The 14,238-nt window shown below is 42.2% G+C and overlaps 1 protein-coding gene across 1 annotated transcript; it reads left to right on the top strand.

Annotated features, from left to right (window-relative positions):
• Positions 1-337: 337 nt before the first annotated feature.
• On the top strand, positions 338-14,238 carry LOC123046586 (uncharacterized). Its single transcript, XM_044469983.1, has 14 exons — positions 338-771; positions 2,317-2,853; positions 2,960-4,099; positions 4,603-4,927; positions 5,519-5,774; positions 5,864-6,080; positions 6,655-7,004; positions 7,162-7,683; positions 8,210-9,410; positions 9,517-9,870; positions 10,112-10,349; positions 10,674-13,243; positions 13,337-13,452; positions 13,608-14,238. The coding sequence occupies exons 1-14, from the start codon at positions 691-693 to the stop codon at positions 13,930-13,932; spliced, it is 8,232 nt and encodes a 2,743-aa protein (XP_044325918.1). The 5' UTR covers positions 338-690; the 3' UTR covers positions 13,933-14,238.

Genomic DNA, 14,238 nt, shown 5'->3' with positions numbered 1-14,238 from the left:
AGAAGATAATCCTGTTGCAGAAAAAGGAAAATCAGTGCCATTGTTGTCCGCCGCCCTGCTCGTTCGCCGGTCGCCGGCCACACCACAGCCTCCTTGACAACACGCGGTGCGACGCCCCTGCCAGCCGAGGCGAGAGAAGAGAGGAGGACCGAGAGCTGACCGAGAACACGTTTTACCTGTAGTACCATTTTACCATGGCGGACGATTTTTACCGCACCAGTCTGCTCGGTAAAACCGGAGGCAGTTCCCCCACTCCGCGCACTGTGCGCCTCCGCGGCAGTCCATTCACGCGCCGGCCTGTTTACCTTCCCCGTGAAAAGAGGGCCTGACTTCCGAGCCCGAGCCATCCCATCCCATCCCATTGATCACGCTTTCCCTCGCTGGAACCCCAAGCAAAAGCCTCCTGCCACGGCGCACTGGCGCAGCATCTTCGCCCAGAAGCAAACGATCTCTGCCTGCGCAGCAGCACTAATCCCATCCCCTCCCACGTCCCATCGATCACCCCTGCCTTGTTTTTTTCTCCACGCAGCAGCAGCAGCCGCCCCACCGTCGCCTTTGACTCGCGTCTACGACTCCTCGTCCTCGACAGTCGGCACGACCCTTCCTCCTCGCGAATGCCGCTTGCTGCGCGCTCGGGTGTGAGCGGCTAGGGCGCGGGAGGGCGGCCGGGGAGACGGCGCGCGGGGCGGCATGGCGGAGATGGATTTGGAGGACGCGGTGCTCTCCTGGACGGTCCAGGAGATCAACGACGACGACCTCTACAGGGACAAGGTACACTTCCCTGCGCCATCCATCCATCCATCCATCCCGAGGTTGCGGCTGATAGTAGTTCCGGACGATGATTTGTGCGGCTGCCAGATTCGGCCATTTCGTTTTCGAATCTGTGCGCATGTGTGCGCGGGCTCCGTGGCGCGCGGTTCGTGCCAAGCGCGTGCATGCGCGCGCGCGCGCGCGCGCTAGGTTTCCAAAATCTCTTAGATTGATTAGTCGCTTGTGGTGCGCACTGGCTTTCAGCAATGCGCAACTGAACTTGTCACTTGGGTGCACGCGTCAGGCAAGTGCAGTTGGCATGCTCGTACGATCTCTGCCCACCAAAACCGTCGCGCGCTCGCCAAACACATGCCGCTCCAGGAAATTGCATGTCGCTGCTGCTTGTTGGCGCCAGCTGCGACTGATTCGTAATTCATAATTTGTGTCTGTCCACTGCTGTTGAAAACAGTGACGCACTAATTTGTCATGCCCACGATGCACGATAGTATAAGTTATCACATGTTTCTATATGTCGGCGACACAGATCTGTAACTATGTTCTGTGAAAAGTTCTGTCTTCGAACTTCGGTTGATTACGGACACGAGCAGCTTATGCCCTGTATTTTATCCTTGCTTGATCTTGGCTTAGATCAAATTGACCACATAGCGCTGTTCTGCCAGGCTGCTAGCATTAGTTTTTTTAGAAGATGCCAGAATATGTTGCATGCCATTTGCGTGCTCAAGGTACGTACCTGCGTCATCGATCCATCCCTCGGTTGGCGCTGCTAGTTCCTGTTTGATCATTTCTGTGCTTGCCAGCTATATCCATTTCTTTTTCGAATCTGTGTGTTACGTATGTACATACGGGCTCCGGAGCGCGCGGTGCGTGCCAAGCGTATGCACGCTGGGTTTCCAAAATCTGTTGATTGATTAGTCGCTGGTAGTGTAACTGAAGTTGATCATTTGGACGCACGCGTCAGGGAAGTGTGGTGCAGTGGCACGTTTGGACAATCTCTGATCAACAAATCGTTGCGTTCTTCTGAAGTTTGCATGTTGCTCGTTGCTTGTTGGTGTCATTTCTAACTGATTCATAATGGTGTCCGCTGCTGTTCAAAATAACAACACATTAATTCGATGCTATGCCCACAATGCACGATAATTTTTCAAGTGTTATGGTGGTCGTAGCATAATCGACCTGGTTGCATTCTGGAAACTGTATGTAGCAAGATAATACATGTGGCAAGGCAGGTTTTCTAATGTTACAGAGGTATATGTTGGGATGTTGTATATATGTTGTCTTCAGACTGCGGTTGATTACGGCTACCTCCTAGCTGAAGCTTATGAACTGTTTTTATCCTTCTTAGATCTTGCCATAGATGAAATTGACTGCATAGTGCTGTCCTGCTTCCATTACTTTTTGTATGTGTGTGCGCGCCCCGTGTGTGAGGAGCATCAGTTTTTTTGAAAAGGGTGCCAATTAACTGCATGCCATTTCTGTGCTCAAGCAATTAGTAAAGAATCTTTTGCTATCTATAATCATATTTTCATCTGTAACCTTTTTATGTAGGTTGAGACTATTCCCTGCAAATTCAACTCGCTTGGTCACTATCTCCAATCGTATCGCGCGCCTCTGATTGAAGAAACAAGGTCAGATCTATGCTCATGCCTTGAACTCATCAATGAGGCACCCTCGTCGAAAATACTTTCCATGGAGGAAGCAGGAAAATCAGGATTATACTTCATGGATGTGGACTTTTGGGACAATGGTGCTGGATTTTCTACTGAGGCATATACGGCAAGGAATGGTGATATTTTCATTTTGTCTAGCTCAAAACCTGAAGCTGCGGAAGACTTGAACCGCTACGGTGTCACATATTGCATGGCAATGGTAACTGAGGTTTCTCTCGATGATGAATATCAGAAGGGTTTCAGAGTTAAAGTTGAACAGGATATTGGTTTGGAAGAAGACTTAAGTAAATTCAGACATGCGATATTTCTGACTAATATCATGACAAACATACGGATATGGAAAGCACTTACCTTTGAGAAACACATGAATAAAAATTTCACAGTAATCAAGTCGCTGTTAGCCCCGACAAATTTGGTAATGTAACCTGGATAGTTGTGTTTTAGTTTTACTTCCCTTTTTCTTTACCACTATAAATTGGTCTCTTAACTTTTTGAGCTCTTCTCTGTTGGGTCTTTTGCAGGGTGATGATGTATGTCGTATCTGCGTTCAACGGGATGGGGGCTGTTTGCCTTCTGTGGCAGAGCAATTACTTTCGCTTAAACTTAATCAATCACAAGTGGATGCTATTGAATCTGTGATATCAGCTGTACGATGTAGGCATAAGAACCTCTTGAAGCTTATATGGGGTCCACCAGGTACTGGAAAGACCAAGACTGTTAGCGCTTTACTCTGGGCTTTGGCGTGTATGAAATGCAGAACTCTTACTTGTGCTCCCACCAATGTTGCTGTCGTTGGAGTCTGCACCCGTTTCCTTCAAAACTTGAAGGATTTCAATGAGCACATTGATGAAACTGGTCTACCTTTTTCTCTTGGAGATGTCTTGCTGTTTGGGAACAAGTATAATATGGACATTACTGAGGATCTTCAGGAAGTTTTCTTGGATTTTCGTGTGGACGACCTTGTTGAGTGCTTTTCATCGTTGTCTGGATGGAAGTACAGAATAGCTTCAATGGCATCCTTTTTTGATGATTGTGTGTCGCGTTACGATATGCTTCTTGAGGATGAAGGAAATAGCGATCCTGTGAGCTTTCTGGACTTCGTAAAGAAGCAGTTTGATGTGACAGCAGTAGCTCTGAAAAGATGCATCATGAATTTGTGGATTCACCTTCCTGGAAGTTGTTTTTCTCGTAGTAATGTCATAAATATATCTACATTGCTTACTATGCTGGAAAAATTTGGCGCCCTTCTGTGCGATGTAGACTTGACCGATGAGGGCTTGAAAAGGGGCCTTGGTTGTTTGTCAACTGAAAACTCTGTTTGTGCACAGCCTGTATCTTCTATTGAGAAAGAACTGGATGGAGTAAGGTCTACATGCCTTAAATTGCTTAAAGATCTACAACAGTCACTTAATTTACCCACTGGAGTAGACAAAAACTGGCTCCAGAGCTACTGCATACGTAATGCTACACTTCTGTTCTGTACTACCTCTAGCTCTTATCGGTTGCATCACATGGAGATCGAACCCCTTGACGTCTTAATTGTTGACGAGGCTGCTCAGGTGCGGGAGTGTGAGTTGGTGATCCCATTACGTCTGGATGGGTTGAAGCATGTTGTTTTGGTAGGAGATGACTGTCAGCTCAGTGCAATGGTTAAAAGTCCTGTAAGTTTCATGTTACCCTCTTTATACTGTATGTTGTCATACTGTCATTCCATAGTCATCAGTTCAGTTGTCAACAACATCCACTTCTGATAATAAAATGCCTTTTTTTGCAATTGGTGCATCTGTCTACAACACTAGTAATCACACTCATGAATGCACGTCTTTTCTAATATAAATTGTTATATAAAAAAGTTTACCATACTATGTTTTTCACATTGCAAATTCAATGAAGATTCAGACCATAAAAGTTAACTAAACATGGAAATGTCTGCATCGGATAATTATAATTTTTCCTTTAAATTGGATGGATAACGCAATGCATACACCAGTTCAAATGGCTTATAAAGAAGTTGGATTTGGTACTATAGTCTTTTTGGGGATATTTGCTATAGTTCTTATTGGGAGATTGGTTCATGACAATCTTAGTTCTTACCTTCCATTTGGAAACAAGTTGGATCTGTTCATGATAATCATAGCTCTTACCTTTCATTGTTTATCTGTAGGTATGCAAAGAAGCTGGCTTTGGTACAAGTCTTTTTGGGAGATTGGTTATGCTAGAATTTGATAAACATTTGCTGAATATACAGTATCGCATGAATCCTTCTATTAGCTCGTTTCCAAATGCTCAGTTTTATGAGAGGAAGATTTTAGATGGTTCAAATGTCCTGTCTCCTAGCTATAACAAGGATTATACATGCCTCCCATTTGGTAGCTACACTTTTATAAATGTCACGGATGGAAGAGAAGACAAGGAAGGCACAGGAAACAGTCGAAGAAACATGGTTGAAGTTGCTGTTGTTCTGCACCTGATCCAAACCATTTTTAAATGTATGTCCAATTTGGACCCTATCTTTTCTCGCAACCTTGATATCCTGCCTCTATCTGCTTGGTAGTTACTCCCTCCGTCCGAAAAAGCTTGTCCCAAGCTTGTCTCTCAAATGGATGTATCTGGTGCTAGATACATCCATTTGAGGGACAAGCTCGGACGGAGGGAGTATTAATTTGTTTCTGTATGAATCTACTTGGCTGATATAACATGCAACATTAGAAGCTTAGAATCTTCCTTTCTTGTATAACATGTTGCATAACCTTCATTGATATAAAGATGATCACTGCAATAATCTGTGTTCAATGATCCAGTTTGTTACTTGTATCTTGTGATGTGTTAACTTCATCAATCTGGGTTTATGAAAATTCAATTCCGTATAACTGTCAACATCATGCTCTATTAGAGTTGTTGGCCACTACATTTACCCACTTTTAGGTATTTGTTTTTATCTTCAGAGTGAAAAAGTGATGATGTCAATTTTTAGCTAATACAGAGTCAACTTCAGTTTGCTAAAGAGTATTCTCTCATTAGTCTTGTAAAAAATCGATCCTGAAAGATCAATAAACTTACCAGTTTAGTGTTTTCGGCAGGTTGGAAAAGTACAGGCAAAGGGCTCAGCATCGGTGTGGTTTCTCCGTATAGTTCTCAAGTTGACGCAATTAAAGGTAGACTTGGCAAAAAATATGACACATGTGATGGCTTTCATGTGCGCGTCAAGTCTATTGATGGTTTCCAAGGAGAAGAGGATGATATAATAATACTATCAACAGTTAGATCCAACGGGAGAGGAGTTGTTGGATTTCTTGCTGATAACCAAAGAACAAATGTTGCTCTTACCAGGGCAAAGTAAGCAAATTTTTCCAGGCCTTTGTTTTATTACTGTTTAAAGCATGTCATGTTGATAATATAATTCATGGATGCTTTATTTGATGCAGGCACTGTCTTTGGATTGTTGGTAATGCTCATACACTATACAAAAGTGGAACTGTCTGGACAGACCTTGTTGCTGATGCTCAAAGACGTAATTGTGTTTTCAGTGCCACTAATGATGCGGCCATATGTAAGTTGGTTTTGCAAGTAAAGCAAGAGCTTGATGAACTTGATGATCTTCTTAATGCCGATTCGGCGGTTTTCAGCAATACCAGATGGAAGGTAAGTAACATAGTGATGTCTAGTCAGTTTGATTTTTTCTATCACACTTCCATGCGCTCCCTCTATGTGTGTGTTTCTTTTCCTCCTTTTCTTTTTGCTAGTAGTTTTGTTTGTAGCTTTTTCCTCTGTGGGTTGGCTTGGCTTCACCTTGGGTGGCTGTGCCATTTTGCGCCATTTTGTAGCATGTTTGAACGCATGCTCTAGAAAAAGATCAATTTGGTTTGGTTATGTGCATGTAGTGTACGAAATGCAAACCACTTGTATGTGCATTAGTCTGATAAGACTCATGCTTGTTGTAAGGGAGTACTGGGTTCACTGAATATACAGTTCCTTTATATTATGTGGTTTTCTTGTGTGGTCATGAACAAATGTGTCTACTTCTTGGAATCATCCCTCTGGTTCGCTTGTCTATGTTATGCTACTTTGCACGATGGTATGTCAATATATGTTTTTTCTATAGATTACAGACCATCTTGAGAATCTCCTAACTTTTTTTTATAAGAACACACCTGTTGATATATTCTTGAATTCATTCTTTCTCAGACTATATTTCGTGTACTGGCAAATTCAACAGGTCATTGTTAGCGACGAGTTTAGAAAGTCTTTCACCAAGCTAAAATCATCACAGCTCAGGAGGGAAATACTCCAAAAGCTTATCAAGCTTGGAGGTGGTTGGAGGACAACAGTTAAGAACCTTGATGTACCTGGTGTTTCCCATCTTGCAAAAGTATACAAGATCCGAGACCTTTATCTTATTTGGAGTACTGACGTGGAGAAAAGTGAAGGAAGGTATATCCAGATAATAAGAATTTGGGACCTACTGTCACAACAACATGTTGCAAGAACTGTTCAACGCCTTGAGAACCTCTTTTCCATGTACACAGATGATTACCTAGATCACTGCAGAAGAGTGCACACACTTGGGTATGTGCTGTTCATTGTTATTGGGCTATTCTTTGTTCCTACTTTTGCCTTTAATGCTTGAAAATGAACTGTTCTCAATACTTAATGGTCATGCTTATGAATGGGCTGCTTGTAGACATTCTTCTTATTTTTTGCCTCCTTTGTTGGTGGATTGTAGGAAACTGGAGGTTCCAATGGTTTGGGATGTTGAGCATGATATTATCCGCTATAAGAAGGATTGCAGAGTTGATGCTCAGGAAGAGCATGATGTCGTGGATGCATCACATGCCATGGAAAATTCAAAAGTCCGCGAAAGCTTCTTGCTTATGAAATTCTACTCATTATCATCTGGAGTGGCAAAACATTTGCTGACAGCTTCTGATGGTTCTGAAATCGATATCCCCTTTGAACTGACTGATGAAGAGAAGGTGATAATCCAATTCCCGCTCACTAGTTTTATACTTGGGAGGTCAGGCACTGGAAAAACAACTGTTTTGACAATGAAACTGATTCAAAAAGAGCAACAGTCATTGATTGCCTCCCAAGGTCTACATTTGGATGGAGATGATTTATCAGGGCTTGATGACAGAAATATTATGCCAGTGAAGGACACAGGAGAAAGTATTGTGAAACAAGTGTTTATCACTGTAAGCCCGAAGTTGTGTTCAGCCATAAAAAATCACATTTCTGGACTTAAAAGGTAAGTCTATTGAACTAGAGCCCTATTTAGAAGTTTACACATGTTCACCATTTTCGAAATTAGTTTTGTATATGTATTTAAAGTGGACGGAAATGTGTGTGCAAGTTGTACATAACTTATTTGTATTTGTAAACTCCTTAGATTCTTCCTTTGTCATGCCCTTTCAAGTGTTAACATTTTTATCCATATGAAGCACATTTCCTCTTTGATATACTTGAATAACTATAAAAAAATACTATACTTATAGGGACTAACCCTTGTGGCATTGTATTAAAAGAAACGACAACCATGAGCTCTACTTCCTAGATGAGTCCTTGGACATGGTTGGTTGGGCTGGGCATGCACCCACATTACTAATCGCTAAGTTCATCATTTTAAAATACACTCTTCAAATGATATTTAGTCGCTAAGTTCCTCCTATTTTTAAAATACACTCTTCAAAAGACATTTACTGATTCTTTTATGAGTTATATGATTATATCAACCATGATCTGCATATTACCTATAAGTTATTTCAACCCTGTAGGTTTGGCTCTGGTGACGCCTCTGATCAGTCTAGCATTCTTCAGATGCACGACATCATTGATGACCAGGAAGAGTTTACAGATATACCTGACAATTTTAGCAATCTACCTCATGAACACTACCCTCTTACTATAACATACCGGAAGTTCTTGATGATGCTTGATGGAACATGCCGGACATCATTTTTTCATGTGTTTTATGGTGAATTGCAGTCTAGCATTGATAGAGGGCATTCAAACTCTCACACGCTGCAAATTTTTATCGAATCGAAGGAAGTTACATATGAGAAATTTGCTGCTGCCTATTGGCCTCGTTTCAATGCAGACCTGACCAAGAATCTTGACGCATCCACTGTCTTCACTGAAATAATTTCTCATATAAAGGGTAGATATCAAGTAGGCAGTCCTTATATCAGCAAGCTTGGAAGACAAGATTATGTGATGCTCTCAGATAAAAGATTTTCATCTCTGAACAGTGAGAAGAGAGATAGGATTTACAATATTTTTGTTGATTATGAGAGTATGAAATCCACTGCCAGAGAGTTTGATTTGTCAGATTTTGTCAATAGCCTTCACATCAATCTTGTATCCGAGGGCTACAATGGAGATCTGTTGGACTTTGTTTACATAGATGAGGTGCAGGATCTAACCATGGCACAAATAGCACTTCTTAAGTACGTCTGCAGGAACTTCAAGGAAGGCTTCCTTTTTGCTGGTGACACTGCACAGACCATAGCAAGGGGTATCGATTTCAGGTTTGAAGATATCCGTTCACTTTTTTATACTGCATTTCTCTCAGAAGCTGAAGCATTTAATCAAGGACGTCAACATGGAAAACAAGTCCAACTCTCTGATATGTTCCAGCTTACTCAAAATTTCCGCACACATTGTGGCATCCTTCACATGGCACAAAGTATCATGAGCCTTTTGTACTTCTTTTTCCCGTCAAGTGTTGACAAGCTTAATCCAGAGACTGGGCTTGTGTATGGAGAAGCACCCGTGCTGCTGGAGTCTGATAATGATGAAAATGCAATTATGACTATATTTGGAGAAATCAAGAGTAAGCATGGTAGCATGCATGGGTTTGGTGCTGAGCAAGTCATATTAGTTCGTGATGATGCTACCAAAAAACAAATTGTTGATCTTGTTGGTAAACAAGCTCTTGTTTTGACCATTGTTGAATGTAAGGGCCTTGAGTTCCAGGTATGAGCATCTAAGTTCACTAAATTTGTGTACATTTTGCCAAAAAATGTTAAATGTCATGTTATAAGATTTTGAGTATTCTTACTTAATTTGAATACATTTGTAGGATGTGCTGTTGTACAACTTTTTCGGCTCTTCACCCTTAGGAAACAAATGGAGAGTTCTGTATGGCTACATGAAATATAAAGATATTATAGCACAATCTGAACAGATCTCTCATCCAGGTTTCGACAGAAGCAAGCATCATCTTCTCTGCTCAGAGTTGAAGCAACTCTATGTTGCAATCACACGCACTAGGCAAAGGCTGTGGATATGTGAGAATACAGATGATTACTGTCGACCAATGTTTGACTACTGGAAGAAGTTGTGTCTTGTAGAGGTTAGATTACTTGATTCTACCCTTGTTCAAGCAATGCAGACAGGAAGCAGTGCTGATGATTGGAGGCTACGGGGAACAAAAGTTAGTATTCTTTACTTGTTTGCTGTGGGAAGCCAATTTACCTTGCTATATGCATTATTATTTTTTTACCTTATAATTTCCTGAAATTCATGGGCCTTTTTTTGTCTAACAATTGGTCTATGTACTGGAACTGTTTTAGAGGTGTAATTTTGCATGTCTGCTTACAGCTTTAGCGCACTTCTCTTTCGAAGTTGTTACAACTTTACCTTATATTTCTTAGAGCTGCTCTTTTTTCTTGCAGTTATTCAATGAAGGGCAATTTGAAATGGCTACGATGTGTTTTGAAAAAGCTGGTGATACACACAGAGAGAAGTGGGCCAGAGCTGCCGGGCTTGTAGCAACTGCTGAACGTGCCATGTGCTCAAATTTGGAGAAGGGCAACGCTCAATTGCAAACAGCATCAGAAATCTACGAGTCCATAGGCATGCATGAGAAAGCTGCTACGTGCTACATCAAATTAGGTGACTACAAAAGAGCAGGTCTGCTAATTCTCCATAATATTCAATCTGTATCCATACGAGAATTTTTATTCCATAACGTTTATCAAATAAGTTGTTCCTAAAGAGTTACTCCCTCCGTCCGGAAAAACTTGTCCCTCAAATGGATGTATCTAGCACCAAGTTAGTGCTAGATACATCCATTTGAGGAACAAGCTTGGGACAAGTTTTTTCGGACGTAGGGAGTACCGTATAAGCAAATGTCTTCAATTTTTTAAGCATTTACTCAGGTTTGTAGCTTTCATATGGATAGTCTCTCCACGCAGCTCTATCTGACTAAACACTATTTTCCTTGCACTGCCATAGGTATGGTCTATATGCAAAAATGTGGTGCTTCCAGACTTGAGGATGCTGGTGACTGTTTTGCCATGACTGAAAGCTGGTCAGATGCAGCTGAAGTGTACTTCAAAGCTAAATGTTACACCAAATGTTTTTTGATGTGCTCCAAAGGAAAACAATTGTTCAATCTTGGCTTGCAGTTCCTGCAACAGTTGGAGGACCATTTACCTGAGAATTCAAAATCCTTGGAGGTTTCTGCAATCAGAAAGACGTATCTTGAAAATTGTGCTCAACATTATTTTATGTGCCGTGACATAAAGCATATGATGAATTTTGTCAAGGCTTTCAGTTCTATGGATCATGTGCGGGCATTCTTAAAGTCTAGAAATCTTGTTGATGAACTGTTGTGTTTAGAGATGGAAAAGGGTAATTTCCTTGAAGCTGCAGGAATGGCAAGGCATAAAGGAGATGTCTTACTGGAGGTAGACATGCTCGAGAAGGCAGATCTGTTTGAGGATGCAGCAAGGCTTCTCCTACTCAATGTCATTGTAGATTCCTTCTGGTCTTCAAACAGTCGAGGGTGGCCTCCCAAAAGATACACAGAGAAGGAAGGGTTGCTTGCAAGGGCCAAACAGATGGCAGAGAAGGTCTCTGAGTGCTTCTACAGCTTTTCTTGCCTGGAAGCTGATGCACTGTCAGATATGAATAGGTCTCTTCCCAGTTTAAGTTGCACTTTGCTTGATGGCAGAAAATGTGGAAACTTGTTCGTTGAATTTATTGCTTCCCGTTTGATTCTTGATGTTCATCTTCAGTCCCAAGCCTCTGAATATAATCTGGAATTAGGACCAGGATCTGAAGATGACAGTAGTTGTAATGATATGGTTGCTCGTAACCAGATATCACCCCAAACTCTAGCGTATGCTTGGAATCACTGGAAGTCAATCATAATGAAAGTACTATCTCATCTTCGCCACACTGATGGTCCAGAATTAAATGATAATGAAGTTTTGTATGAAGATCTTTGCTCTAAGTACTTTGGGTTGAGGAAAGATGGCGAAGATGTCCGATATGTCGTGCTTAACACGAATTCAAGTTGGCTCTCTAATGCAGGCAGAAATTCTTTGCAGCAAGATGGCAACAGATGTTGGCTGGATGTCCTTCAGTGTCATTCATGTGCTCAGTCTTTCCTGATGAATGAGTTGTCTTCTGTTGGTTTGAGTGTACTTAAGAAGTTGGAGACCATTGTTCAAATTTATCCAAATCCGGCATCTTCATATGCCCTGGTGAGAACTACCCTTATCATAAAAGAGATAGCTAACTTTTTGGAAGAACCAGAGTTCAGTATGCCGAAAAGTACCATGAAGTTAAGAAGCTTCTCTGCTCTGTGCGAGCGTCGCTTCTTTGAGTTAGTTTTTCTTGTCTGGAGAGATGGGGCAACGAGGAGCCTCTTGCGTATACTTGACTCACCAGCTTCATATTGTTTGATTGCTGATTCCCTTGGTGCAAATCTTCGGCCAAGAAATAAAAATTTGACTTACGGGCATCTTGGGAGGACGACCATGCTTCTGCTTCACGCAGCCCGATTGGATGATGCACTCATTTCAAGGCTACTACAGTATCTCGACAATGATTCTGAGTGGGCAAATTTTTTCCGACATTTGAAGAGATTTCTTGATACTGATGTTGATAGATCCTACTTGATCAAGAACTTTAGGACTGCTCTTAATTCTACCTTCTATGATGTGACTTGGAGGAATGAACTGGACTACATATCCCCAATATGCTATGTGGGTCTGATGGAGTGCCTTGGTTTCTTGGCTTCATCGTACCTTCTACAGAAAGGTTGTATATATGGCACAAAATCTCTGTTGCTCAATATGCTGGACTGCCGTACCAGCAAGGTTTACCTTGACACCTGCCTGGTATCTGATTCGAGCCCAGACCCCGATCTTGACGAGATGACATTCTTATCAGGGCGTTTCATATTTGAGACAATTATGAGTATCTTGAAAAACAAGAATACGCTCTGGGAGTGGGTACAGAAGACTTCAACTCCTAGTTGTTCATACACTGCAGTCCTGTTGAGACTAGTGGTTACACTTTATCCACTGATCCTAACTCATGATGGTCTGGGGAATTGCTATGAGGCCACAAATATTCTTCTGAAGCATGGAGTCTTTAAGGATTTACCTGTAGAATTCTCTCAGAAGATTGTGCGTGTCCTGCAGCTGCAAATGAGGTCTCGCACCAGGGGCAACTTCAGAAGAGTGCTTGCTGATGCACTTGCTGCAATCGGAGATCGTATGGTAGTTATGGGTCCACCCAAAGATATAGCAAGCTTTCAGAACATAAATGCTGATATGATTAGCACAGAGGATTTGGGTCATGTTCAGAAGGTAATGGCTATTCTTCGTCCTGAAGAGGCAAGTTCTGTAAAGGAAGAGGCCGCACTGCTAGAAAAATTTGATGGTAAAAAAAACATTCCTAAGGCTGTACCAGCCAATAAGGTGGAGAGTACAAGTGAAATAGATTTAAGTGATGAGAATACTCCCTTCTGGGTTAAGTTTGAGGCTTTTCAAGCCAACAAGGAAGGCCAGGTGAGTTTCATATGTTATGGTGCTTGTTTTTTTTTTCACTTTGTCTCCTTGCTTCGCAGTTGCCAAGTTATTCTAAAAGCTGATATTCTGCAGAAAGATGCAAGGGTTATTATTCAATTCTTTAGAAGTGTTGTTCGATGGATGGAGCAAACAGGCTTTACAGGAAAGGTTGATGCACAACTGTTGGAAGATATCATGCGCATTGCCGGGTAAGCCAATGTTAAACTAAGGCTAACTATAAATTTCTTAATGGCAGTATAAATGCCGAACTGCAATTGGTAGTAGATAATAAAGTATGAGTGACATCTTGTAAAACATGACTAGACCATCCCCAAAGTCTTCTGAAATTTTTCCATTTGCGCAGGATGGAGAAGACAGCTTGTCTTACTCTGGAGGATCTATACTCGAAATTGGGAGATGGTGAGAACAAACTGCAGACGGTCATCAGCTTTCTGTCCTCGGCAAGGGCGTCCATGAAAGAAGATGACAGGAGGAATGTCCAGCCGCAGACTGACGGAGTGATCGAATGGACCGGATGTTCAGACAGTGAGCCTGACACGGCAGGAGGCAACGAGGCGGAACCGTTGAAGGAGGAAGCAGTGGCCGCCGCCTCGACCTCGCAGAAGGCGGCGCAGAAGCAGAAGGGCAAGAAGAAATCCAAGAAAGGTAAAGGCCGTGGCAGGAAGTGAGCCGCTGTAGCTGTAGCGCGTGGTGTAGTTTCCGGATCCCACCTGCATTGGAGAAACTTGTTTTGTACCATGGCTGTAAAACCAACGTATGGCAGGGGCTCGTTGTTGACTTGGATGGATGCTAGTGGCTCTGCATTTTGTTTCTGGGAAGGATGAGATGGTTCTGACTCCGGTGAACGTTGTAAAGTAGCACGAGCATCTCTCTCGCGCGAAATAGCGCGAGCATCTCCAGCATCGTACCTGTAATTTGGTTGCCCAAACCAATCATGGATAGTGGAAAGAGAAGATCCAAACGTTTATTGCTTT

The sequence above is a fragment of the Triticum aestivum genome, chromosome 2B, assembly GCF_018294505.1.
Source record: "Triticum aestivum cultivar Chinese Spring chromosome 2B, IWGSC CS RefSeq v2.1, whole genome shotgun sequence".
Taxonomy (NCBI): domain Eukaryota; kingdom Viridiplantae; phylum Streptophyta; class Magnoliopsida; order Poales; family Poaceae; genus Triticum; species Triticum aestivum.
Note: the sequence above shows the minus strand (reverse complement) of the source record. Positions and strands in the feature narration are given on the sequence as shown.

What these genes read in the sequence shown, in the direction of transcription:
- LOC123046586 (XM_044469983.1), top strand. Translation starts at nt 691, where the DNA reads ATGGCGGAGATGGATTTGGAGGACGCGGTGCTCTCCTGGACGGTCCAG. An exon ending in TCAGCAATACCAGATGGAAG is followed by an intron (nt 6,081 to 6,654) that starts GTAAGTAACATA and finishes CAAATTCAACAG; the next exon opens with GTCATTGTTAGCGACGAGTT. An exon ending in AGAAGAGTGCACACACTTGG is followed by an intron (nt 7,005 to 7,161) that starts GTATGTGCTGTT and finishes GGTGGATTGTAG; the next exon opens with GAAACTGGAGGTTCCAATGG.